General features: G+C 30.6%; 2 protein-coding genes across 2 annotated transcripts; one reads left to right on the top strand and one right to left on the bottom strand.

The window, feature by feature from the left end:
* The first annotated feature begins 311 nt into the window (after positions 1–311).
* Positions 312–5,722, top strand: LOC105360100 (uncharacterized). The gene is made up of 7 exons (XM_011496890.1): positions 312–420; positions 1,233–1,350; positions 4,260–4,524; positions 4,959–5,087; positions 5,164–5,254; positions 5,342–5,478; positions 5,558–5,722. The coding sequence occupies exons 1-7, from the start codon at positions 364–366 to the stop codon at positions 5,706–5,708; spliced, it is 948 nt and encodes a 315-aa protein (XP_011495192.1). The 5' UTR covers positions 312–363; the 3' UTR covers positions 5,709–5,722.
* Positions 5,723–7,935: 2,213 nt separating this feature from the next.
* Positions 7,936–22,348, bottom strand: LOC105360099 (high affinity cAMP-specific and IBMX-insensitive 3',5'-cyclic phosphodiesterase 8A-like). Its single transcript, XM_011496889.1, has 18 exons — positions 21,970–22,348; positions 19,072–19,134; positions 18,276–18,469; positions 17,251–17,313; positions 17,103–17,169; positions 16,282–16,449; positions 15,929–16,143; positions 15,317–15,456; positions 15,111–15,241; positions 14,805–14,921; positions 14,193–14,395; positions 12,809–13,087; positions 12,040–12,166; positions 11,626–11,781; positions 10,451–10,615; positions 9,316–9,445; positions 8,186–8,253; positions 7,936–8,069 (listed from the first exon to the last, which is right to left on the bottom strand). The coding sequence occupies exons 1-18, from the start codon at positions 22,189–22,191 to the stop codon at positions 7,995–7,997; spliced, it is 2,583 nt and encodes an 860-aa protein (XP_011495191.1). The 5' UTR covers positions 22,192–22,348; the 3' UTR covers positions 7,936–7,994.
* Between the last annotated feature and the right edge of the window lie 2,836 nt (positions 22,349–25,184).

Here is a 25,184-nt window from a genome sequence, read left to right as displayed (position 1 = left end):
CACTGAGACAATTCGCTATTCGACAATTATAATATTTTCATAAATATGGATCTTTATGAAACTCGTTATTGGAAATTTACAATTCGATTGCAGAAAATAATTGGTTTTTGGGTTTTTCAATGTAATTGGAAGGACTATATTCTGTGGACCTATACATATTTAAGTATATTGTCATTCATGATTCCTGTGGTAAGATATGAGATTATATATTTCGTATAAATATTTATTTGTTAAACACGTTGTATTTAATAATATATTTTGAAATTATCTTTTATTCAATTCTGAAAAATAAATTAGGCTTGGAATATTTATAACGAAATAGGTATTAATGAAATAATCGTTTTGGAAAATTCAATTTCTCAAATGTATCTTATTGGTGCATCTATAAAATTGTGCATAAGTATTATTTTAAAATCAAAGGTAAATATAAATTTCCTTTTTTTTAAATCAAATTCATTAGGCTAGAGATATAGTCAAATATCCTGTAAAATTTTGTCTATTATTAGAATTATTATATATTATAATTTCTAAATAATAAAATTTTATATAAATTACTTTTCAATAACATCATCAATTTTTGATAAACAACGAATAAAATAGTTAAATTTTTTAAATTAATTTTTAATTTTAAATGTTTTATTAATAAGGGGCAGTAACGTATGAATGGTTTATAACTAAATTATCCTTATTATTGTTGTTGTATACAATTGTAATTATCTATTAATATGTTCATCATTGTAGTTATTTATGTTATAAAAATGGAATTCTCGTATTTTGTTGTAAAACAATTGTTTCTATGTTGTTGTTAATGTTATATTTATTTTCTATATAGCATTCAAGTAATTATTCATCATATTTTTACTTATCCAGAAAGAACGTGATTTGTTATATTTAATTGAATGTAATTCTAGATTTAATTAAACTTGATAGTATAATATTTGTATCATTTAAAAAATTCTACTTTTCTACTTATTAGATGTTAGAATTAAAATCAAATATAATTACTGTCGCAGTGATTTATTTCATTACACATATATTTTTAATAAGTATATTTTTATACTTAATGATAATTTCATGATTTTTATTAATATAAATATATTCAATTGGTATAAATATAAAAATAGAATATAAAATTTATTAATAAAGTGCAGTCTATTTGAATCTGCAGAACAAATTTTAATTTTATACTTTCTGCTCAAATGAAATTATATTACAATAAAATATTTTTACAGTTGAAAATTATTTATATATTACTAGCTAATACCTGGAATATGATGGCTGATGCAGAAGAGCTAAAAATAATATGTGGATATCTGGAAATTGGTCGTAGGAAGGTCATTATTTACACAGGTATTATTTCTGAATAAGATCAATACTTTCTTTAAAAAAAAAAAAAAAAAAAAAAAAAAAAAAATCCTTACCTTCTTTTATTTTTTGTATTTCTATTTATTTTTTTTTTCATACGTCTTACGCTATCTCCAAATGCAGAAAATTATCTATAGAAGTATATTATGGAATATTTTAATTTATCGAAACGACAGCTCAATCATTTTACATACATAAACAAAAACTCTATTGCACATTTAAATATGCTAAGTACGATCATACTCATACATATATTTATCACTAATTATATTTAATACTCTAATGTAATTAACAGTTCATTTCAATTGCATATTTTGGTTCATTTTATTATTAAATTTATTTATAATAATTTTTATATAATAGTTTTCTTAAGTACCATTTCATGTAAAGAACAAATTTGTATTCTGAAATTTTATAATTTTCTATACATTTATTCATTTATATTCTATCTTCGATATATCTCATCGTGACTTTTAATTCGTATAATTAATTGTCATTAATTATTTAATTATTTAAGAACTTGCTTGTATAAGTAATTTTAAAAATATAATTTACATCTTAAAGCATTAAGTAAAATAATATCCTATTATAAAGTTCTAAGTTTCAAATTACCAAATAATAATCGATGTCTTACTTTATTAATTATGTAAAACTATAAGTATCACAAGTCCATTTTCGTTTTATTATTAATCTTGAATGCTAAAAAATTGAACTGAAAATTCATCTATATACGTTTTTTAAAAAAATGTTTCATTTTAACAACATTTCCACCTTATATAAACATTTTATCAACTATTGGAATTAATTGCTGCTAAAGTAACTCGATGTATTGCTTATAACTACATTCATATCTTCTTATCTCCTTTTTCAAAAAATTTTGCTACTTATGATCATTCTTATATAAATAGACATTTTAATCAATGGAAGAATTTGACTTTTCCAGATAATTTACAGTTATCGGTGTAATTATGTAATCTGTGTTCAATTAATTCTCAATTTGTATTTAAATAAGTATACAAACTCTCACGTACACATGTATGCATTTATATCTATTCGTTTTATGACATCTGAATAATTTTTTAAAAAGCATTTGAAATTATATGCATCCTTACGTTATGCATGCATATATATATATATATACACACACACACACACACAAACACACACACACACACACACACACGTGCACTGATCTTTTCAATACAAATATACGTGATATTTGCTCGAGAATGTAAGAATATTCCCAGCTCATTAGACATCTGGAAAACTCGAGATAAGAGTAATCCGGAAAAAAGCAAACCCTTGATTATCTAAACAGAAAACAATTCATAAACACATCCGGCGAGAATATGCGATCAAGAGTCTAACGAAACACGTCATAAAACTAATGCGACTAGAAATTCGACGCGACCACGCCATAAAGTATCCATCGACGACAAGCCATAATACTTCTGGCATAATCAAATACTAAAAATATAAGCAAAAACTACCTCGTCTTATATCCGAAAAAAGGGATATTAAATGCAACTCTGCACGCATACTCTGTTGTCAAACCCAGCTACATGTGGCTCGTTTAGTGAAGCGAGAACGTGCCAAACAAGTCCCTCTCATGGTGGGGATGCAAGTATGAAGCGGTCTGATTGGAAACGCCAAGAAGCAGGAAATTCGTAAAGACCACGCGGTGGCCGAGAATGCTTTTAAGAAAGACGCCGGCAAGGCGCAACTGCTTCTCACAAAAGAAGCAGGCAAGGCTACTTCTCAAAAGGAACGCCAAAGAACAAGGATGTTGACATAGACGGTAAAGGCCGATTAAGAGGCAAAGTATAGTCATATCCAACTCATGACAAGTGCAAGATAAGTGCAAATTCAAATCATACACTCGCAGCAGTGCAAGACAAGGAAAAAGGAACAAGTAAACAGTGGTGCACAGAGCACAACATAATCATAACTTATAAGGAGACGCTCGAAGGTAAATTCAGCAAACAATACGCGAGGTATAGCCAGAAAAACACAAAACATAAACTAGAAGCTGCCGCACGAGGTACAACCTGCAGACATCACTAGCTACCATCAAGAGCACAAAATCTGCAGAACTCACAAGGCAAAAGTTCCATTCCTTAATAACGATAATAATACACAATATGCCTCACAAGGTAAAGAACTGTAGAGCGGCCAAGCTCACACAATCTGCAAACGCATAAGGGTCATAAGGGGCAAGTTTAGCTCCCACAAGAAAGACTTAGGAGGCGCCGTACGCGGCAATATTTGCAGACTAAGATGAAGTGCCACCAAAAGCACACCTGCAGAGCTTTTAGAAGGTAAGCAATAATGACAATACCAAGGCAAATTCAAGTTACTGCCACGTGCCACTGCACAAGGAAGCACGGGGGTTTACGACCTTGTTCTTCTACGTGTATAACACGACCACCACCACGTGCATTACATATAGAGGACCAGAAGGCTACCAGAATTTACTACTGCACCCTTCTACCTATACATGCAACGCACATTACAGCTCTATATGGCAATAGCAATAACAAAAGTCAAGAAACGGAGACATTCAAACATCAACTAAAAATCATTATAATACAACTAATGTCGCAATAAAATCGCAATAAATTACAACAAATACCAATGCTATTTATTATTGAATACGTGCACTATGAATACGTCCACTTGCTCGCAATCCTACCCATCAACCATTTGGGAGTTTATACCTAACTTTAGATATTTGGCCCTCCTATCCCGGTACTCTATTTTTAGACAATATTAAAAATAGAAGGAAATTTTAAGTATATTTGAAAATTTGTTGAATATGCGGTGAAATGATAATTTGAAGATAAATGTAAAATAAATTAACGAAATTAAATGGACAATTTTTTTTTTTTGTACAGTTTTTATGTTTTCAACTAGTATATTATATTTAATAATTCCTATAAGTGCACCATTATTGGACTATATTTCGCTACATGAAAATATTAGTCGGACAAAAATATTTCCGATACACATCGAATATGGAATCAGTAAGGAAAAATATTATTACCCTTTACTGTTACATTTCATTTTTGGAGGATTTCCAACAATAATGGTGATTGTGATATTTGATCTTGGATTTATCCTGATTGTAGAAAATTTTGCTGCCTTATTTGCACTTGTTAGGTAATGTAACATAAAAAAGATCACTTATCATATGTAATAAATATCTTATTTAATAAATATAACGTTATTAATACATAAACTTGAAATATAGATGTAATTAATTTATAAAATGTGACTTATTAGAATGACTAAGAGCGAAGAATATTTTCATAAATTTTAAATTTCTATTATAAATTGGTCTTCAATTTTTTTTGAAAATAATTGAATATCGTAAATTTTATAATGACAATTAGGAATAAATTGTGAATATTTAATAATGATATTTTTTATTGATACTCTTCTTTTATTACATTCAAATTAAAGTAATCAATACTTTCAACGGACAATAATTTCTTTGTGCCATATAAGAACATTTTATTTGTATTATCTAATTTTTATTTTGTTAATTAATTTTTTTTATTTATCAAAGTATTTATTCTAATTTGTTAACGCAGTTATCGTTTAAGTAAAAGTTTGAAAACAGCGGAAGACATTGAGAATCATGTTATAACATTTTCGAAAGGAGATAAAATTGCATATTTTCATTTAGTTAATGCAATAAATTTACATCAACAAGCGATTGGGTGATTAAAAAAAAATTATTTTTATCTTAAAATAGATATTTTTGTATGTGACAATTACGTGTCAATTTTATTGTAGCTACGTAAACCTGATGGAAGATTGTTATAACATTCCCTGGGTTATTGTTATTTTTATAAATTTACTTTTAGCTGGATCGGGATTTGCTATAGTAATTATCTAAATATTGATCATAACATTGTAAGTAGCGAGATCTTTAATAATCAAATTATATTAAATTTTCTTTTTTTCTTTGTAGTTTATATTTAAAGAAGATCAACCCGATGAATTGATTAGGTATGGCCCAATTATAATTGCAGGCTTAATTCACTTTTATTGCTTATTTCATTCGGGACAACGGATTATTGATTATAGCTCACAAGTATTTGATAACTGGTGATTTAAATCATTTTTAATTTATATTATCTTACTATAATTCTCTTACGACAATTTCCTAAATTAAAAATTATTGTAGTTACAGCTGCAAGTGGTATAATTTATCGACAAAATCGATTTATTTGGTGAAAATGATGATGATGAGAAGTTTTCGATATTCTACATTAACCGCTGGAAACTTACTTTGTTTACGCTTAAATACTTTCACCAAAGTAAAATTAAAAATTTAATATTTCGATTTACAATCATTTACGTATAATTAATGCAAATTTTATTTTGATTGAAGATGTTGAAATCCATAGTTTCAATTTTTACTGTCTTTTTAAAAATATGTAAATAATAATGCCGAACAACTACTAGATATTTTATAGTATTTCCTTATAAATAGTTATGTCAGTTAATATACATAAAGAATATTTACGAATAATATTATGATACTTTGAATTATTGAAACTACAGTATTACTTTGTAATTATGAATTCTGGATTTTTTCTTTACAAATTAATAATATTCCTCGGATTTATTAAATAAGATAAAGTTTCTTCTAATAAGAGACTTATATTGTAATACTTAGAAAAATTTAAATGATATGATATGCGCATTGGATAGAATTGTAAGCACAACGCACGATTATGATTTATTATTATTAAAATAAGAGAATGATAGAATTATTGTGCTTTTAAATGAGTGAATGAAAAATTATTTTTTAGTTATATGATCTGAAGTGAGCACTTGCATTATTAAGCAAGAATTTTGATTGGCATTATATAATAATTTGAATGAAATTTGAGAAAACGTTATTATTGATATTCAAAAAAAAAAAAAATAGATCTACATCTAGAAGTATAAAGAATGTTAAACAAACTTTTCTCCTTTCATTATATTTCTAATGTAAAAGATTACTTCTAAGAAATCTCTTGATATTTCTTTCAATGTACGAAAATTTGATTGAAAAAATTTAAAAATTAATTTATTTATTAATTGTATTCATATATATATATATATATCGAATTCTTTCTATCAAATAAAATATTTATCTTTCTTTATAGTATTTATAGATATTAACGATCTTAACGTACACATTTCATTACGGTAATAGTAATATGCAATAGTTGAAGCAATAAACATAATCTGCACGTTATGTGCCAAGTATACTTAACCGAATAAATTTTGCGGATATGAATATATTTAATATATTTTATATATTTATCTACTATATCTAGCACATTTCAGATCTTCTGTAATATCCGCAATTAAATAGTTCTACATAAATATGTATTTGATAAATATAAAATATCAATATGACACAAAAGTTATATCTTTGTTTAACTTATGCATGAATTGTCTGTATAGGTAGTGTATAATATAAATATTATTATTGCCAATACATTATTAATAATAAATATCTATTGAACTTTGTTACAAAAAAATGTTATGAAAAAAAAAAAAAAAAAAAAATGAGAAAAAAGTTACTATTATTCAGTAATAAATGTATAGACAAAAATCTTGTCAAGATCAATGATTTATATATCCTTCATTTTTACGTTCGAAGATAATTCACAAAAAATTAATTAATAAACTCGAAATTTAAGAAACTATCCAAAAAGTTAATCCCAATGGCTGCATAATTACAAGAAAGTATTAACTGCATGAAATGAATTGAGAATCGATGATGGCTGACTGACCGCCAAGTGCAAGCAATCGGCTCCATAAGGCCCACTAAGCCTTATAAATTTTGTATTCAATCGAGTGCGGGATCGAGGAGTAACTCCTCCACCTGGCCTTGAGACAAGTAGATTTTGAGCAGATCGAGCGACCTCCTGGCTTCAGTCTCCCAATATACAGGACTAACCGAAGGATTATAATTCGAACGGATACGGATCTCGATAAGCTCACTAAGCTCTGTTAATGTCTCAACGAAATATCTCGACGACTTTGTCTTTGTTTCATCCACTTGACACCGGACAATATCCGGTCGGGACATCCGGACAATGTCCTTTAATTGTCTCTCCCATCCCCCCAAATGGTCCATGCCAATTTTCGCATCTCTCTCTACTATATTAGCAGTTCTTCGCGAGGAGCTACCAACTCCTCTACCAACTACGACCAAAATACCAATTTTCTTTACTTTTCATAATTTAATAAAAATATTAATTTTATAATTTTTATTATGTCATAATAATATAGGCTTTAACAGTTTTAGTTCTGAGAACATGATTTCATTATAAATGAATACAACATTATTAATTTAATTACAATTCCTTTAATAAATATTTTGTTTTTACATTCACACACACACACACACACACACACACATATATATATATATATATATATATATATATATATAAACATTTAGAAAATCGCTGCTAATTTTCAATACATAAAAGAATTACATTTATTTACCTCGTATTTAATTGAGCATAATTCTTGTCGAATTATCTTACATTATATTTTTAATTATTTGTATAAATAGTTATCTAGTTTTCTAAAATAAATTTATTTTTAATTGTCTATTACTTTGTATAAATCTGTAATTCGGGAGTTAGTTGTAATTTTTTGATGTCCTCTAGAGTTGTAATTCCTTGTTCCTATGTTAAATATTAAATGACATTATTATTATTATTATTATTATTATTATTATTATTATTATCATTATTATTATCTACAACATAGACTAAATTATTTTACATTAATATTTACTCACATGGAATTCCTTCCATTTTTCATAGTTTTCCCTCATATATCCAATAATTTGTGGCATATCAATGAATGCTAAGAAAAATATTTTCATTTATCTTACTTAAATGTCTACGTAATTACTTATAAGAATACATAAGTTTTAGTGACATGAAAATTTTATGCGCAATTAATACATTGAAAGAGTAAATAATTGAATATTTGATATAAATGGTTAGAAGAATTTACCTATAAAATTAATTATTAATATAGTCATTTAAGTTTGATTTTAAATATGCCAGAATTAAGTGAATTAATTCTTTCTAAATTAATAAAATATCATTTCGCAAGTTAAAATTATTTTATGTTTTAAAACAATTTGGGAATATAAAAAAATTTCCATTCAATAATGCAAATAGTAATAATAGAAATTAATCGAAAATGAATTGAGAATATCGAAAATCATCGATAAAGGTTACATTGAATGGATTGCGAAATTCAAAATAATTTTACAACTTTTAAGTAATATGACATAAATTACAAAAACAAAGATTAAAAAAGATTTCTTTTTCATTGACATAGTTGTATAAATACTATTTAAAAGTTATTTTTTATTAATCACAATAATAAAATATTCTTACAGAGTATGCAAAGCTGTGAAATGTAAAAAATTTTAATATAATGCAAGTTTATTTAGGAATTTATATTAAGTATTTGATTTGTACAACGAGGATAATCATTTTACATTGAAATATGTTTGACGGCTTGAAATATGCAATTGAAACATAATAATTTTACAATTATTTTACATTTACTATAGAACGAAAATATATGATATATCATCAGTCAATTATAAAGTTTATTAATAAATCTTTGCACATATAGTTTTCTAATAAATTTGAATAAATTTTTCAATAAAGTAATATGTCCAATACATTCGATCATCGATCGACATTATTATTCTAATATTTTTTAATCCAATGAACGATAAGTAATGTATTTTAAAGCAGATGATCTCTATTGCCCTTAAAAAATACTCACACAATATTGTCATTAAGCGCACGCGTTGAAAAGCTTGAAAAACTCACCCAACTAATGTGCACTTTACATAACAAAAATCATGGGTTGGACAAGCACATAGAGAACGGCTGTACTCACCATCCCATGCCTCCATCATGTCGTTAATAATGTAATCGATGAACCCAATTTGCAGTTTTGGTATGGAACAGCAAGCTCTGTCGAACATCGGCATCATTACGGGCATCATCTTCTTTTTCTCCTCATCGGTCTACTCGTGCAAAAAGAGCAGATGCAATGATTTTCTTTCGGTAAACAAAAAAAGTATTCTTATTCTTGTTTAATACGAGCTTTAATCGCACCATCGAGAGGACGATAACTTTTTTTCTTTTTCCTTTCTTTTTTTGTTAAAAATTTCTTGAAATACTTGCATTGCAACAAATTTCAAATTAATCAGTTTAGTGAATAATTTTAGTTTTTCTTTCATTTTCTCCGTCGCGAATAATTATAATTCGGACGTCATTATTTTATTAATTAATGCGATTATGCGACGGTATTTCAAGCAATAAAGCAGTGCCATAAATATGATAATATTGAAGTAACTAATAAGTAGTTGCGAATATTATTATGCAAGTCAAGTGAAAAGACTATGAAGTTAACAAAACAATTATTTCTTAGTGATATTTATTGGTAAAATTTAATTATGTAAATTATGCAAAGTAGTTAAGCTTGCAAGAATTTACATATATCTCATCACAATCAACTATTATTGCAAAGATGTAATAAGAGAAGCGTTGATTATTTTTTGCCCACTTCACTTTCATCCAAATGATTCATCATTAGGATACGTGTGATTTTATCAGTATACATTCAATTGCATTAAAAGTTGTTATTGACAAATCGAACTACATTTGTGATGTATTATTATTACGATAAAAGCATTTGTATATTGAATTTGTCGTGCGTCAAATTGAAACGAAAATTTCCCGAAATAGCGAAATGTTCTTAAAAATAAATTTATTTTCATAAATTTATATTGGCTAACAATTTTGTATTATTACGCATCTTGTAAAATATTAATACAAACTGATTGTTTTCTTGTCCGAGAGTACAGGAGAAAAAAAGAGACAAGTACAGGAGTCGCCAAGGCGAAAACAAAAGAAGGAGAAAACATTGAAAAAGCATGAGTCCCATAAGAGCATTCATAAGAGCAAGAAGAGAGGTAGGAGGAGGTGGTTGGGACTCACGAGGGACAAACGAAGGCGGTAATCGTTACCTGGTCGAAGTATTCCTCGGCTATGCGTCTGGTCCATTCAACATAGAATCGCAAAGGACGTGTGGGATTTGAAACGTCGGCGCACTTGATCATCATTCGCATTGTCAGTGAGACATTCTCCGGAAGCAGGAACACTGACATATCCGTTACGTCTTCGGCAAAAGACTGCAACAAAAATACCGTGCACTTGTAATCTTGCAACCTGTATCAATGAGCTATAGCGTCAGCATTATGGACGTTGTAAGTATTCGGATTAAGCACAGGACTTAATTAAACAAAAAAAAAAAAAAAACAAAAATACTAAAAATTGGTATTTGTGGGTTGTGTTCTGTTAGATATCTATAGATATATTGTTGTGTTAATTTTCATGAAGTGTGTTATAAAATAATGTTTTAGTAGCCTCCGAGAAATGAATGTAATTTATTTTAATATGGATTATTTAAATTTATTTAAATTATTATTTAAATTAAATAATATTTAAATTATTTTAATAGACTTAATATGGAAATCATATATTATAATGTTTTGGTAAATTAATTTCATCAACATAATATAAGATTGTAATTTCTACTATTTTAAAATAAACGTCTATTTCTATTTATATTTTTTTCTCAACTTTATAACAAAATAGGATCATTTAATAATGTACCGAAAGAAATTAATGGTAATGTTAACTTAATATTAATAGAAATTCCTTCTTCTTTTTTGTTCTTCTCTTCAAATAGATATAAAATTCATTACATTTATATTTATTTGTAAAATATACTCTATAAATATATTTTCACGCTCTTCTCGGTTAATGAAAAAGTTAGCTTGCTTGAAATATTTCATTATAAATATTTATTAATTTTTACATTTAACGAGACTAAAGCGTTGTGGTGTTATGGATCGAGGCTCTAATGTACACAGAAAATGAAGATTATTATAATATGAGTTAATTAGGAATTTTCAATGAACAAGCTAAATGTAGTAGTAAAGTAAATTAATTTTTCCTAAGCTTCGTTAAGGACTTTGTAATTTGTTTAGCAATGTGAAATAATATTTGTAATTTACGGTGTCGTATTATTTTTCAGAATAAAGTGTGCGAGGCGATTCAAGGGAGGATCAATCGACTACTGATTAAATCAAATTCATCTGTCGGAATCTCCAAAGTGACAAGTTACGAGAATTTAAACTATATTATTAGTAAGTACCTCATATTTGTCATTTATACGATTGCTGCAGACATTTACAAACTTGGCAAAATGCTCAAAGTGCTTTGTCATTTCGGTCGCTAAAATCATGTCTATTATATTCTGCCTTATGGATTTATATACATCTCTATTTAGATTCTGGAAAAACATGAAAAATATCAAATAATTGTAGGATACCTCTCAAGTCATACATTGGAAATACTAAAATTTTAATGATATTGCCAAGCAATTCGAATGCTTTTGATTTTACATATCTGACAATAAAATATTTGTTATGGTATTATGAATTGGTTAAATTATCATCAAATATGATTATTCACTTTCCCACGGGCTCCTTATCATATTATTAGAAAGTGCTTTTATATAAGTAGTAAATTGTAGAAGTGTCGAATTTACCTTAAAAATATTAACATTATCGTCCGATAGTGTTATTTTAAAAGTAAGAGCCGAATGATGAGACTCGAGAACCGACAAATCATTATAAAGAATGGCCAACTTGCTGTTTGCATTGCAGAGAAATGGGCTGTAATATAATTAGAATAAAAGCATTATAAATATTCATTGGAATATGTTATTGTCGCTGTTGTATTTATTTACACTAAACATTTCCTTTATCGGCAGCGATCGTTAACCTACGAAATTTCCCGCTGTTGTAGGGCATAAAATACAAAAAAAAAAAAAACAAAAAAAAAAAACAAAAAAAAAACAAACAAAAAACAACAACAGCAAGAAAACCAATAAACAAACGAATAAACAAAAATAACGAAAAAAAAGAAGAAGATTTCACACTTTCGAAAAGTAAAGGATTGTAAATTAAAAATAGAGCGCACCGTTCTTTACTTAACTAGCAATTTAGAAATCGTAAATATATTAATGGGCTTTGCAGTGGTACAACAATCGTTGCTTGCGGTTAACCAACCAGACCAGCAGATCTCAACGGTTTATCACTCGGCCCATACGAATCATCTTGCATAACAGGCGCTCCCTGCCTTCTCCTCCCACACCACATCCGCCATCCGCCATCCGCCATCCGCCATCCGCCGTCCGCCATCCGCCATCCGCCGTCCGCCGTCCACCATCCCCCATTCCCCATTCCCCATCCCCCATTCCCCATCCATTTCGTCACTCACTCGGTCCCACAGACTTTATCGAGATAGATATGTACCTCGATTTTCCGGGATGCCCGATGTCGTGAGCGATCGCAGCGAGCAGTGCTGCCACCTCGTGCAGTGGCTCGAGAATCATCTGGAGCTTATTGGAGCGCAGGAAACACGCAATCGCCTGGAGGACGTCGGTCGCGTGCGTCGAATTGTGATAGCTTACGTGGATGTTGTAATTGGCCTCTATTATCGTCAGCCAATTTTGCAGCGTCTTCTCGTCGCAATTCAGCTTTTCCGCGACTTTGTAGTGATTCATCATCATCGTGCCAAGGAAGTAGAGCGGCCTGTATTGTGACGAGAGGGATGCTCTTATCGAACTGTGCGCATTTCGCAAATCCGGTTATTTATTTGGCAATGGGTGAAGATGGTCTGATGGAACGAAGCTAGTGGAACGAAGCCACTTGGACTCGAATATGCGGATAATGGCGTTTATGGAACATTAATATGACCTACTAATTGTATTAGCGTTAATTTCCATACTCTAGCTGTAATAAGCTTGTCTTGTTGCCAATTGCCAATCGAATTTCACGCTAATAAACTATATATATATATATATATATATATATATATATATATGTCTGTATTGGAATAATTGTATGCTCTTAATTATTGGTAATTATTGAATTTATTGTAAATCGCGTAGAATATTTTAAATGAATTTGTTATAGATACATGTCGATTGTACATAGGCATTACGCGTCCCAATACGCTGAATTCACTTACGGTAATTTATTTAAGGATCACTTTTTCAATGTAGTTTATTTGAAAACAGACCAAAGAAGAAATCGCTAGCTGATTTAATTAAATGCTAGCTTCCACATTAACCGTAATTTATAATCTTTCAAACAGCGAGCTTGTAATTCTCTAAGAAAACATTACAGCGGAAATCAGCTCGACAAAATGTTTTATATAATGCAAGTCGTTAATGCATAGAGCTTGATGTTACAAAAATTACAATATAGTAGGTGCGTCGTGTTTCGAACTCGTGCTTCTGTGTATTCACTTCGCAGTATAAAAGTTAATTTTGTATTGGTAATGCATATAAAGAGTGAAGAACAGTGATATTTAATAAGCGAGTTGACAGCATATTAAGTTAAGTCAGAAGTAGCGGATGACTTGTTGAAAAATTTCATGTCATTGTAAATTGCTTGACGCCTCGCACTCATATTCTTTCACAGAAATGTGCGAGCTTTTTACTATTATTTTCATCAATTATGTTTTTTTTCCGTATTTTCTTTGTTTTCTTTGTCTGTTATTTTTAATAAACTAGCTTATAATTTGAGTAATATGACGAGGTAAATTAGTGTTTTTGTTATAAAATATACGAATAGTCTGACGTTATTCGGCAAATGAATCAAGCGTACGTAATATTATAGCATAATGACATACCTTCGATTAGTCAAAATTTCCAATTTAAAAATATCCAAATCCCAATCAAAATTATTTTCTAATAATTCTTCAAGCTCTTCTGGATCTCGAGGATTTTTGAATAATTTCGTATTCGTCTGATGTTCCGTTGCATTGGCATTTTTAACTGGCGATCGTTTTTGTGTTGTTGAACTATTAACTTTTTGCGAATCATTGAAATTAACCTATATAAATGTTGCAATTATTTAATTTAAAGTATATAAAATTTGTATAAATGCTTTATGTTTCAAAGACGTTTGTAATATTATGTAATTTTATATAATTAATAACGAGCATTATATATTAGAAAAAATTGATAAAAAAAAAAAAAAAAAAAAAATAGATTATATTCACATCTTGCTAGTTATTTTAAATAATTAGATATACAAATACCATTCGATATTCCGATATTATTGTTATTGTTTTTGTTATTATTATTGTTATTGTTGTTGTTGTTGTTGTTGTTGTTGTTGTTATTATTATTATTATTATTATTATTATTATTATTATTATTATCAAATAATCGTTGTAACGAGAAAAAATTAAAATACTTATTTTATAGTGATTAAAAGTATCTTTAAGCGTATAATTAACACTTACCGAAATTAATGATTCTAATAATTCTGAGATAATTGGATCGGATATGGGCAACGGATCGTCTTCTCGCAATTGCGGTGTGTACAATTCGGTATTCAGTAATATTCGTATTGCCTGTATTGAAATGATCTTCGTATTACTTTCATCCATATGTTAAATTGAATGATGAAAAAAAAAAAAAAAAAAAAAAAAAAAAAAAAAAATTCATCAAACAACCCAATGTGCATATTATAAAGTATTTGTATATAAATTTGGATCAAAGTATTCGAAATCTTTTGGTTTATTCTCTTGAATAATACGTACTGCTTTGATTTTTTCAGAAACATCCGGATCGACGGAGCCCTCTCCGGCACTCGAAAGCAGCTTAATTACTTTTGTTATTGGAGAATCCAGAAGTAAATTATGTAACTTTGTAACGGTAGATTTTCGTGGCTCTGTTCAATGGAGATAAGCATTAAAAAATAAAATAAATTGATAAATCATGCATCGAATAAATAATAAATCCTCACCGTGCAATGTTTTTGATTCAAAAGAATATCGTCCATTTGAGTGACTTTCTTGTCCAGTGAAATTGTGAAAGCTAACGCTCGAGGAAATTGTTTCCTGTTTACTTGTGATGTCACATCGATAAATGTAATAAACGGTTTGGCTGAAAAATTCATTATTACAGTTATTCTTTCTAACATAATCTACAAATACAATACTTAAATAATCTGCGTGAATTAAAACAAATCGGACTCGATGAAATTTATTGAATCTTATAGGGGAAGGCAACTGTTATTATTGCCACTATTATCCATTTATTGTGGTATTAAAACATAAGACCTGGTAATTGTCGACGGAATTCCTTGAAAATTTCGATAAATGAAAACTATATTATGATATGCTTTATCAACGGCAGTGAAATTGTCCACGAAAGAAGGGAAAATTTTGTTAAAATTAAATTCTTAATACTTGATACTCCCAATCCCCTCACCCCCACCCCACCTACATCCTCGCCACCCTCCTCGCCCCAATCACTTAAATCCTTAAGACTAATGTACGTGGAGGGAGGGCAATGAAAGGGGCACTGAAAATGATAATCGCAGGTGAAAACCCGATCGATAAGCCCGAGGACTCACCTTACTGGAACGCTTATCGGGACAACACTGCAATTGATATTTAGCGGAGTCCTGTCTTTCCTCTTCCACACAATATTATCCTGGAATTCTTTGCCTCTCCGCAGATGCTGCTGCATCAGCGCCAAGTTTTCAAATATCATAAAGTCCTCGATCCTCTTACCCACGAGCTCCTCCTGCTTGAACCCAAGGAACACCTCGGTGGCTCTGTTCACGAACTTGCGTAACAAAATGCAGGGATGAGAGGCCGATATCATTTAATAAGGCTCGTGGAGCGATTGTTCCCGGTAGCCCCGAATTTCCTCACGACTCTAAGGCCCGGAAGCCAGTGCCCAGAGCGCTCTATGGCAACGTACCTGCACAATGTGCTGATCGTTAGTCACGTGGACGATATCTCGACTGGTATCAACGAAGAGGTACAATAACTGCGCGGCGGCTAGTTGGCTTTTCGGCTGAATCTCGCTCGTGTAGATACCGATGAGTTCATTCATCAAGATCCCCATGTGCGAGCATTCCATTAGCGCCTTTTGAAAATATGCCCAATGCAAGCGTAGTCAATGTTGGCGTGGCATCGGGGCCTTGTTCGCGTGTTATTCTCTTTTTCGCGCAATTGAAATTCGCATATTTCGAGGAGGTCGATGTACTCAGAAAAATAATGGCTGCCCCGTTGGAAACGGTAGTGCTGCGCGAATGAATCGGTGCTGCTCGATTGTTGCAATGACGGTGAGCAATGAATCGACTCGAATGAAATTCTGTATGAATATATTATAGTGACAAGGAGTACTTGAAGATGTTACTTGTACATTCGCAACAAACACGATGGCTAAACTAGGATGCTTGTAAAGTGCCTGGAGAAAAGTTTTTAATCTTAAAGAATCTTACGACTGGCCTTTATGCCAAACGAAAAAGAGATTTGGAATTTAACGAACTATTCCAACGCTCGCTTAGTTATAAATTATTTCCAAGATTTATTATTTTTTGCGCTTCGTTGGTGAGCAAATAGTCATCGGAGAACTATATACATATATACATACATATACATACATATACATACATATATATATATATATATATATATATATATATATATATATATAAATAATATTTTCTGAGTACATTCGCAGAATTGTTTTAATGAAGAATTTGTTTAATAAAACCACTGAGATAATATACGTACCCTACTGTACCCAATGTTCAGTAAAAACAACATCCCTTCTTCGTCATTTCGAGTTATCGTGAAAAATCTGCAGCCAGTTTTTAAATTATTTTGACAAAATTATGAGCATTTACATACAATGGCTCGATTAAAAAGTACTTTAACTCACGTTTTCTTAACCAAAGCTATGATATTACAGGCGAATGGATAGATTCTTAAGTTGGTTAAAATACTGTAAAGATAAAAAATTTATCTTATAAACATTTTATTATCTTGATAATCAATGATGAAATAACGTGTTTTCACAATAAATGTCCATTCAAATAAAAAATTTCACTACCGTTTATGAAATTAGTAGAAAAATGGTATTAATAAGTATTAATTATGTATGGTTCATTTAGTTCATAGATTTAGTATTTTAATTATTTATTATTTCAACACTTTATAATTTATTTATTAATAATTCAAAATTTCATTGTTTCAATTATTTGTCAATCTGTTTTATACATACATACATACATACATACATACATACATACATGCATGCGCGCACATGTGCACACATATTCATCCGCAAGCATAAACGCGCGAGGGAGCGCGCACACGCACATATGTATAATCAAAAATTAATTTTTATATCAATTGCTTGAAAATTATAGATGAAAATAGATCATTCAATACGTAATAAAGCTAAATTTATTATAATTTTATGAAAAATACAATCTATGTGAAATGATGCGTTCGAAAGAAATGAGCGTTTACACGAGTCATTTTTTAGATTTACTTTGTCCGAAAGTTATTTACTCAGGCACTTGTAAATCACCAAATTTTCACCAATTTCTTCAAACTTATCGATAATATTTCTAGGTGAAAAAGCCTGCAATCCTGCATTAAATTAAATTATTTCTCGAAAGTCAAGTGCAGTACACAATGATATAATTATTGCCATTTATTGTGATATATTAGCATACACACAGGTCTTAGCAGCATGATAAAAGTATAATGGAAGATGGTTAAACTGCCCTTAATGTTCGTGAAATAATCATTAAAAGCACTTGATCGCGGAGGTGGGTGGTTGGGAGGTTGGGTGGGTGGGTGAGTGGGTGGCTGGGTGGGGGGAGCTATATATGTATAATAAGGAGGGGCGACGTACGCTTGCACGTGTAAAGGAGAAGAAACATTAATAATTACGACCTGCAAATTTCGTCGGCGTTTTGGCTGTGGCTTGTGCCTCTGCGGTCGACGATCGCCAGATCGTGACGGGACAAGCGAAAGAGCTCCGCGGCTTGTTCCGCATTCTTCGCCTCCGAGACGCTCCAGCCCAATTTTCGCGCGGCGATCACGAGTATTTCAAATTGCTGGTCATTCCTTGGGAACACCAGCAGAACCTGCGTAGTCCACAGATAAGTCGCCTGATTGGTCGCGGACGATAAGCAGCGACTGCTTATCAGCCAAGGACACTTTACGGCCAAGATCGGATCGGCCCAGGACATCAAGACCGAGCCACTGACCCCACCTTGCGCGCATATTCTCATCCCGTATATTATTTTATATAAATTACGACTTATGATCATTGGCATACGGCACGCCCATTGTCACGTGCGTCCTAACCGATGAAAAAGTCGCCAGTCCCGCCCCTGACTCTCTTTAAAATGTGATTTTATTATTATTACGGCCCGGCGCCCGCCGACGGACTATCAAAAAAAGAAAGCATAATTCCTTGTGTGGTAGATTGAGCCGAAGAGAATTTAAAGTGAGGTTGGATCGCGCGATAACATAATAATCGAAGCTTTATTTCATTTGACGTCGGTAAAATCGGCTGCGGGAGAAAGTGATATATTGATTTTTCATATTCGGTAGCTACGATTTGTTTTGGACTACGTTGCTTTCATTACGTACAAGGCTTCTTCGGATGCTACATAGGTACGCATCATTTAAAGATTTTTAACGATAAAAGCTATTTTGAGATTTAATAAGGTGTTTAATTAACCTTGAAAACTTTAGACGTTGCATTGGTAGTTAGCCAACTGAAGTCGAGTTCTTGTGTTTTTCTCTGCAACAAGAAAAGAAAAAAAAAAGAAGAAAAAAAAAGAAGATGAAAAATATATAGTACAAGTCAGTTAGTGCATTAGACTAACGATTAAATTAAAAAAAAATAAATAAATCAATCCCCTGACAATTAGTTAATTTTTCATAAATTATTTATTACAATTTTTATAACCTTAAAAAAAATTAATTTTTTTTTTCTTTCTATTATTATTATTTTGTTATTTTATTACTTTCTTATACTTTTTGATCTGAGAGCCTTCATTATTGAGTTCAGCAGTTTCATTTGTTGTGTTGAAATCCTTCATTTTATCTTATCGAATACAATTTCAAGCTTATTTCGTTATATCTATCGCCTTAAAACCTCCATAATACTCAACCATTTTTGTTAGAAAACTTGAAAATCGATATGATGCATTTGTGTGTAAATGCGCTCACGTGTTTCTACATTATCCTTCATTATTCGTTTTATTTATTCTCATACATTTACATTTGTCTCATTATGCGATAATCATTAATGTCTGTATTATTTACAACGACACCAAGGTATAAACTAACGGCATACTAATAAATATTGAATTTATAAAGCTCCTTAAAGTATAATGTTTAATTTCGCATACGTGAATTAAAATTTTATTTTAATTTCGTTTCACACGCTATATACAGGATAATAAATATTAAATCACGTGCACAAGACATCGAACTTTTAATTGAAAAGGAAAGGAATAGTAAGAAAAAATTAAGAAAAATGTTTATAAAGAAATTTAATTGTTATTTAATTGAATTTGTTACGAAGAGAAGAAATAAGGGAATCGATTGAAATGACTACAAGATCAACAACTACAATAATCCGACGTTAATTATATTGTTAAGATAATTTACTTCGTTTAACTGGAATTTTACGAATGGAGCGGCGCCTGAAATTTGTTGCACTCTCATCATTCTGTACTGCAAAATTATTTTCTTCGCGTCTAATGCTCGGCATCTTGCCAAGATTATATCATGTGACTTTTACGTCGTAAGTTAAAATGGGATTTACAAACATTCGTATTAGAAGGCTTTTAGAATTTTGTAAAATTAGTATTCTATCGATGCTGTAGGCAAAGTTTGACGTAAACATACGAAAGCATAATAATAATAATAATAATAATAATAATAATAATAATAATGGTAATAATAATAATAATAATAATAACACGTGACACGTAAGGTAATTTGTTTATGAATACAAATTAATTTACATAATACTGAAATCAATGTAATATGTCTGTATTGGCTATCAGCGAACCTTTTACACGGGCGTAATATATTTTCTGTTTAATTTTTAAATTGTCGCTCAGAAATCTCGATGTATATCGATGGATAATATTTGTTTCAATTAGCATTTAGAAAATAGTTCAATTAATTACGAATGAACGGAAATATATGCTGATTCAGACCATTAAGTGCGTACTACTTCGTAATGCGCATAATCTATATGTTGATAATGTTGATAATTGAATCGAGGCAATGTTTGGATATGACGAACATTTATCGGTCAATGTATTTCTCATTATATAAATGAACGAGGAAGAAATTTAATAATTTGTGAATAGGATATCATGTTATTAGAAAGTAAAATCTCTAAGTACATTACGGTTAATTACTTTACAATCTTGTCAAGCTTCGTCAAAATTCGATTATATTCTTTATGTAGAGATAGATTGGGATTATAAAGATATATGTGGATATAGATATATAGAGTGGGACACTACATTTTTTTAATGCTCTGCTGGCAAAATTTACATCAATCAATTGATAATGACAGTACAGTTATAAACTTACGTGATTTCTAACACAAACATCTTTAATTATGTTATTAGAAACAAGTGCATAAATAGCTTTAACGTAATATTAAAAATACATAAATTTGTATTTAATGTCTTTGCTAAGAATAACTTCTATCTCTACAAACATTGAAACTCTATTGCCAATATTATAATATTTACATAACATTTTCGAATTTAATGCCATTTAATTGCGTGTACCGCAACTAAACTTACGTCATTCGCAAACGTATCCCGTTAATAAACAATCTTAAAATAATGCTGGAAATTGGATAATTAGATATAATTTTTATTATGCCATCCATCGTAGTGGGAAATTTGTTAATTATGCAATATTACGGACACGATCGTTGGAAGTTAGAATTTTCTTTAATAAAAATTATGGAACACATCGACGGCCGATATTCTAAATGATATTTTAATGCGAATTAAATCTTATTAAAGCAACGTGGCACTCGGACTGACTAACAACATTTCCAGACCCACTATCGATTAATAAATTTTCTCCTTCCAATCGTACGTCAGCAATAATAATCATCGAAGTTAAATGCTTCACACTGTGAAAATCAATTGGGCGAGAAAGGAGTGAAACGTCGAATAGAAAAGTAGAGCTATGAAAAAGCGCGGACTTTCTTTATTTCTTTAGTCGTCGATTTCACGTCCTCGAACACAATGGACGATTACATTAAAATTCGCTCGACTGACAGAAATTGAAATCGTCCTGAAAATTTATAAACGCATACGACTATACCGCCTACTTTACCCCATTTTCCAAATCATTGAGAGGCATCTTTCTTTACTCCATTACAATTATTTTCCTTCTACACTCGAATCGACGCGCGGGCTGTCACTTTCAGCAAACGTTCCGAAAATCAAAAGTGCCAATGTCTTGCGGTAATGGTGTTTCACCGCGAAACATTTTCCGGCCAATTAAAACGAAGAGGTCTGTCAATGCGCAGATTACGGTGCGACGGTAATTGTGGGAGCCGATCGGCCGAAATTGCGCGGCTAATTACCATCTCGAGCGCCTCGCTCGCTACCGCGATTCCTCGGCTGGGCCTCTGCCATTTGTCGCGACGTCCGTGGCAGCGCAGCAGTCGGGCCAGGGCGCCGAGCCACGAGGATGAGGCTTCGGCTGCGGATACCTCGTTGTCGAAGCCGGTGCTACCACAGATACGCAAGATCGAGTTCGTTGATTGGCCGGTGTCGCTCATCGTGCCGGGCTTCAAGTCGCCCATTCAGGCACTGAATCGTCCTGTCAGGACCGCCGAGTCGATCCCGGCCTGTATCCTACGCATTATTCGGTACTCAGGAGGAGTCGACTGGGCTGCTCGCTTCGCACTTACAAACTGGCCTGAAACGGAAACGACACCTCTTAAATTTCAGCCGAAGCCCACCCGCTTGTCAGCTTCGGGAATAGACTTTCGTAAGTGATGTGTGTATGTGTATGAGAGAGAGAGAGAGAGAGAGAGAGAGAGAGAGAGAAGCAGCTGTTATTGCTATTGACACTTATCATAATGTAAAGAAAAAAAAGTTCGATAAAAAGTATGATAAATAGTGGATGTCACGAGTTACTTACTAGTCAACCGATTATCAAAAATAAACATGGATTATCAACTTTTTTTTTTTACATTTTTATTGTAATAATAATAATGAGTGTAAAAATAAAAGCAAAAACCAGTCATGGTACTTAGGGATAAATTTCCACTATACTATACCATCGATATGCCGTTATTTCAAAATTAAATCACTTGTAAACTTGTTAAGTGATTATTCATTTATTCGCACATGATAAATATAGGAAGAAAACTTTGTAAATCATTAGATGATATTCTTCAAGATTTTAGTATTTTATTTTTAACTGAAACAAGTAATATTGGTCGTCTAATTACAATTAATCATTTTGTTAATAATTACCTCGTGTGTAAATAACTTCTATGCACTAAATCAATAATACTGTTTAAGAAATTAAATTTTAATCGAAAGCTTTTTCATTGTAATAATTGTAAATATGACTCAATTACTAATAATAATGTCACTGCCGCTTTACGTACTATTTTATTTTGGTAGATAGATAATAATTGAATTGAAAATATTAATATATATATATATATATATATATATATATATATATATAGGTATATGAATAAGTGATATTTTATCAGTTTACTCTAGAAAAGGATAGAAATGCTAACTCATGAAAAACTACAAATTGTCCTTCTCCAAGTACCAGAAATTACGCAAGAAGCAAAACATTTTCATAAGGCAGTTATGAATTAGCTCAAAATTATTTATCCATATTGTAACGAAAAGTTTAGCTTTAAAGAAAAATAAATTTACTCTTGAAGGTATCGTCAGGTTAATCAGCCAATACTTGTTTTTGTATATTATCTCAATATCGTTGATGCACGTGCGCAGCTAATTTTTAATTAAGGTTGAAGTTACAGCATGTGAAAGCGAAATCATTCTTGTTGACAGTCATTAGTTTCACTAAACAATTGGAATTACATTTACACCGTAGGAGTGTAAAACAAAGACCCCATAATGACTTCACTCTTCAATGCTCAATACATCATTTTGTAATTCTAAAGATATTGACTAAAGCGCATTTTGTAAACTGATATTAATGTATATAGGCCTCTTATGAAATTATAGAGAAAGCTTTTAAGTATTTATGAAATTATATTATTTGCTGTCCCAATTTTCCATGATTTCATATTAAATTTTCAATTAATTATTTATTAAATAAACATTAGAATTTCTTTAAATAAATAGAACAATGTGGTAATTTAAAATTATCTCGATAGCTTTAAAATTGTAATTACTCTTGTTTGCTTTTATTTTTAATTTATTAACAACATTGCCCACATCACGATGAAAAACTATAAAAGGTTGAATTATCATTGTACTGCAGTAACGGCATGAGATATTGTTTATCATTAAAGATAATTAGCTGCAACTGTATTTTTCTCATCTTATCTACATGATAAGTGACTTAAATTTCTTTCCAACACACATTTATCAAATTTAAGTTTGAACATGTGGACGTTATGCGTCGTTTTATATTAAAAATTTTACAAATTATTTTACCTTAACTCATAATATCCATTCGAATATGCGTATTCTTATTAACATCGGCACTCGCACAGTTTTCAAAGGAAGAAAAAATAATAATTTGTATGCAGCTTCTGTTGAATGGAGCATAATTTTTAATATTAATATTAATATTACTGTTAAAAAAATGTATAGTGGCGTTAGTGTGTCTAAAATACAAAATACAATCATGAATTCGATAAAAAATTAATTTACAATTATTCTCCATCGGCAGAATAATAGTAATATTAGAGAAAATAGTATCGTTGTAATATCGTTAAATTTACATTAAATTGATAAAATATTAATCAGTAAGATTATTATCATTATATGTAGTATTTCTAGTATAGTAGATGTATTATAATTGAACAGAAGCTATACATTTAATTTATTTTTTAAATACTATTATATAGTATTCAATAAATAAAAAAGAAAAAAAAAAGGAAGAAAAAAAATAAATGAAATTCCAGTGGTGATGATTATATACGAGTTTCATTAATTGATAAATAAATCTGGGTAAAACATGGAAAAGTATGAGAGAGCTTCACCGCTGTTGAAAAAATAATTTAATCTTTGACAATATTATTTTTTGTATACCACACTACTACACCTCACATTTGCCTACGAATTTTCTTTTTCGTGCTTTCGTACTCACGCACTCGAGCATACTTCACCACATCACTGAACAGTAGCGCCAACTCCTTTAATTGCCAGGTTTGTGAAACCACTTTTTCAAGTTTCTTCGATAAACAGATGAGAGCAAGAAAATTTTTAACATTAGCAGTTATTACAAGAACGACAAACAGCAAAACAAAACAAAACAAAACAAAACAAAACAAAAAGATCGCGCAAAGAGGTGCGCGCGTGAACGAACCTGTCGTCTTGAGATCCGCGATGCTGATTACCGATCGAAATCCACGCTAAGATTACCCGTGCTGATAAGGTGCGCTGGCATAAGAATAAAAATCCGGCCAGTTGATAATCGATAAGACAAGTATACACTTGGCTTTCGCTCTACCCATGTATACCCAGTTAGCATAATATTTAGATACCTTTACCTTCTCTATTTCCATTTAGTCTACAGACTTACGTTCGTGCATTCTCTTGAAACATAAACGCAAAATAAAATTTGAAAACT

This window comes from Ceratosolen solmsi, unplaced genomic scaffold (genome assembly GCF_000503995.2).
Source record: "Ceratosolen solmsi marchali unplaced genomic scaffold, CerSol_1.0 scaffold13, whole genome shotgun sequence".
NCBI lineage: Eukaryota > Metazoa > Arthropoda > Insecta > Hymenoptera > Agaonidae > Ceratosolen > Ceratosolen solmsi.
The sequence above is the reverse complement of the archived record's forward strand: the minus strand, read 5'-3'. Positions and strand labels throughout refer to the sequence as shown.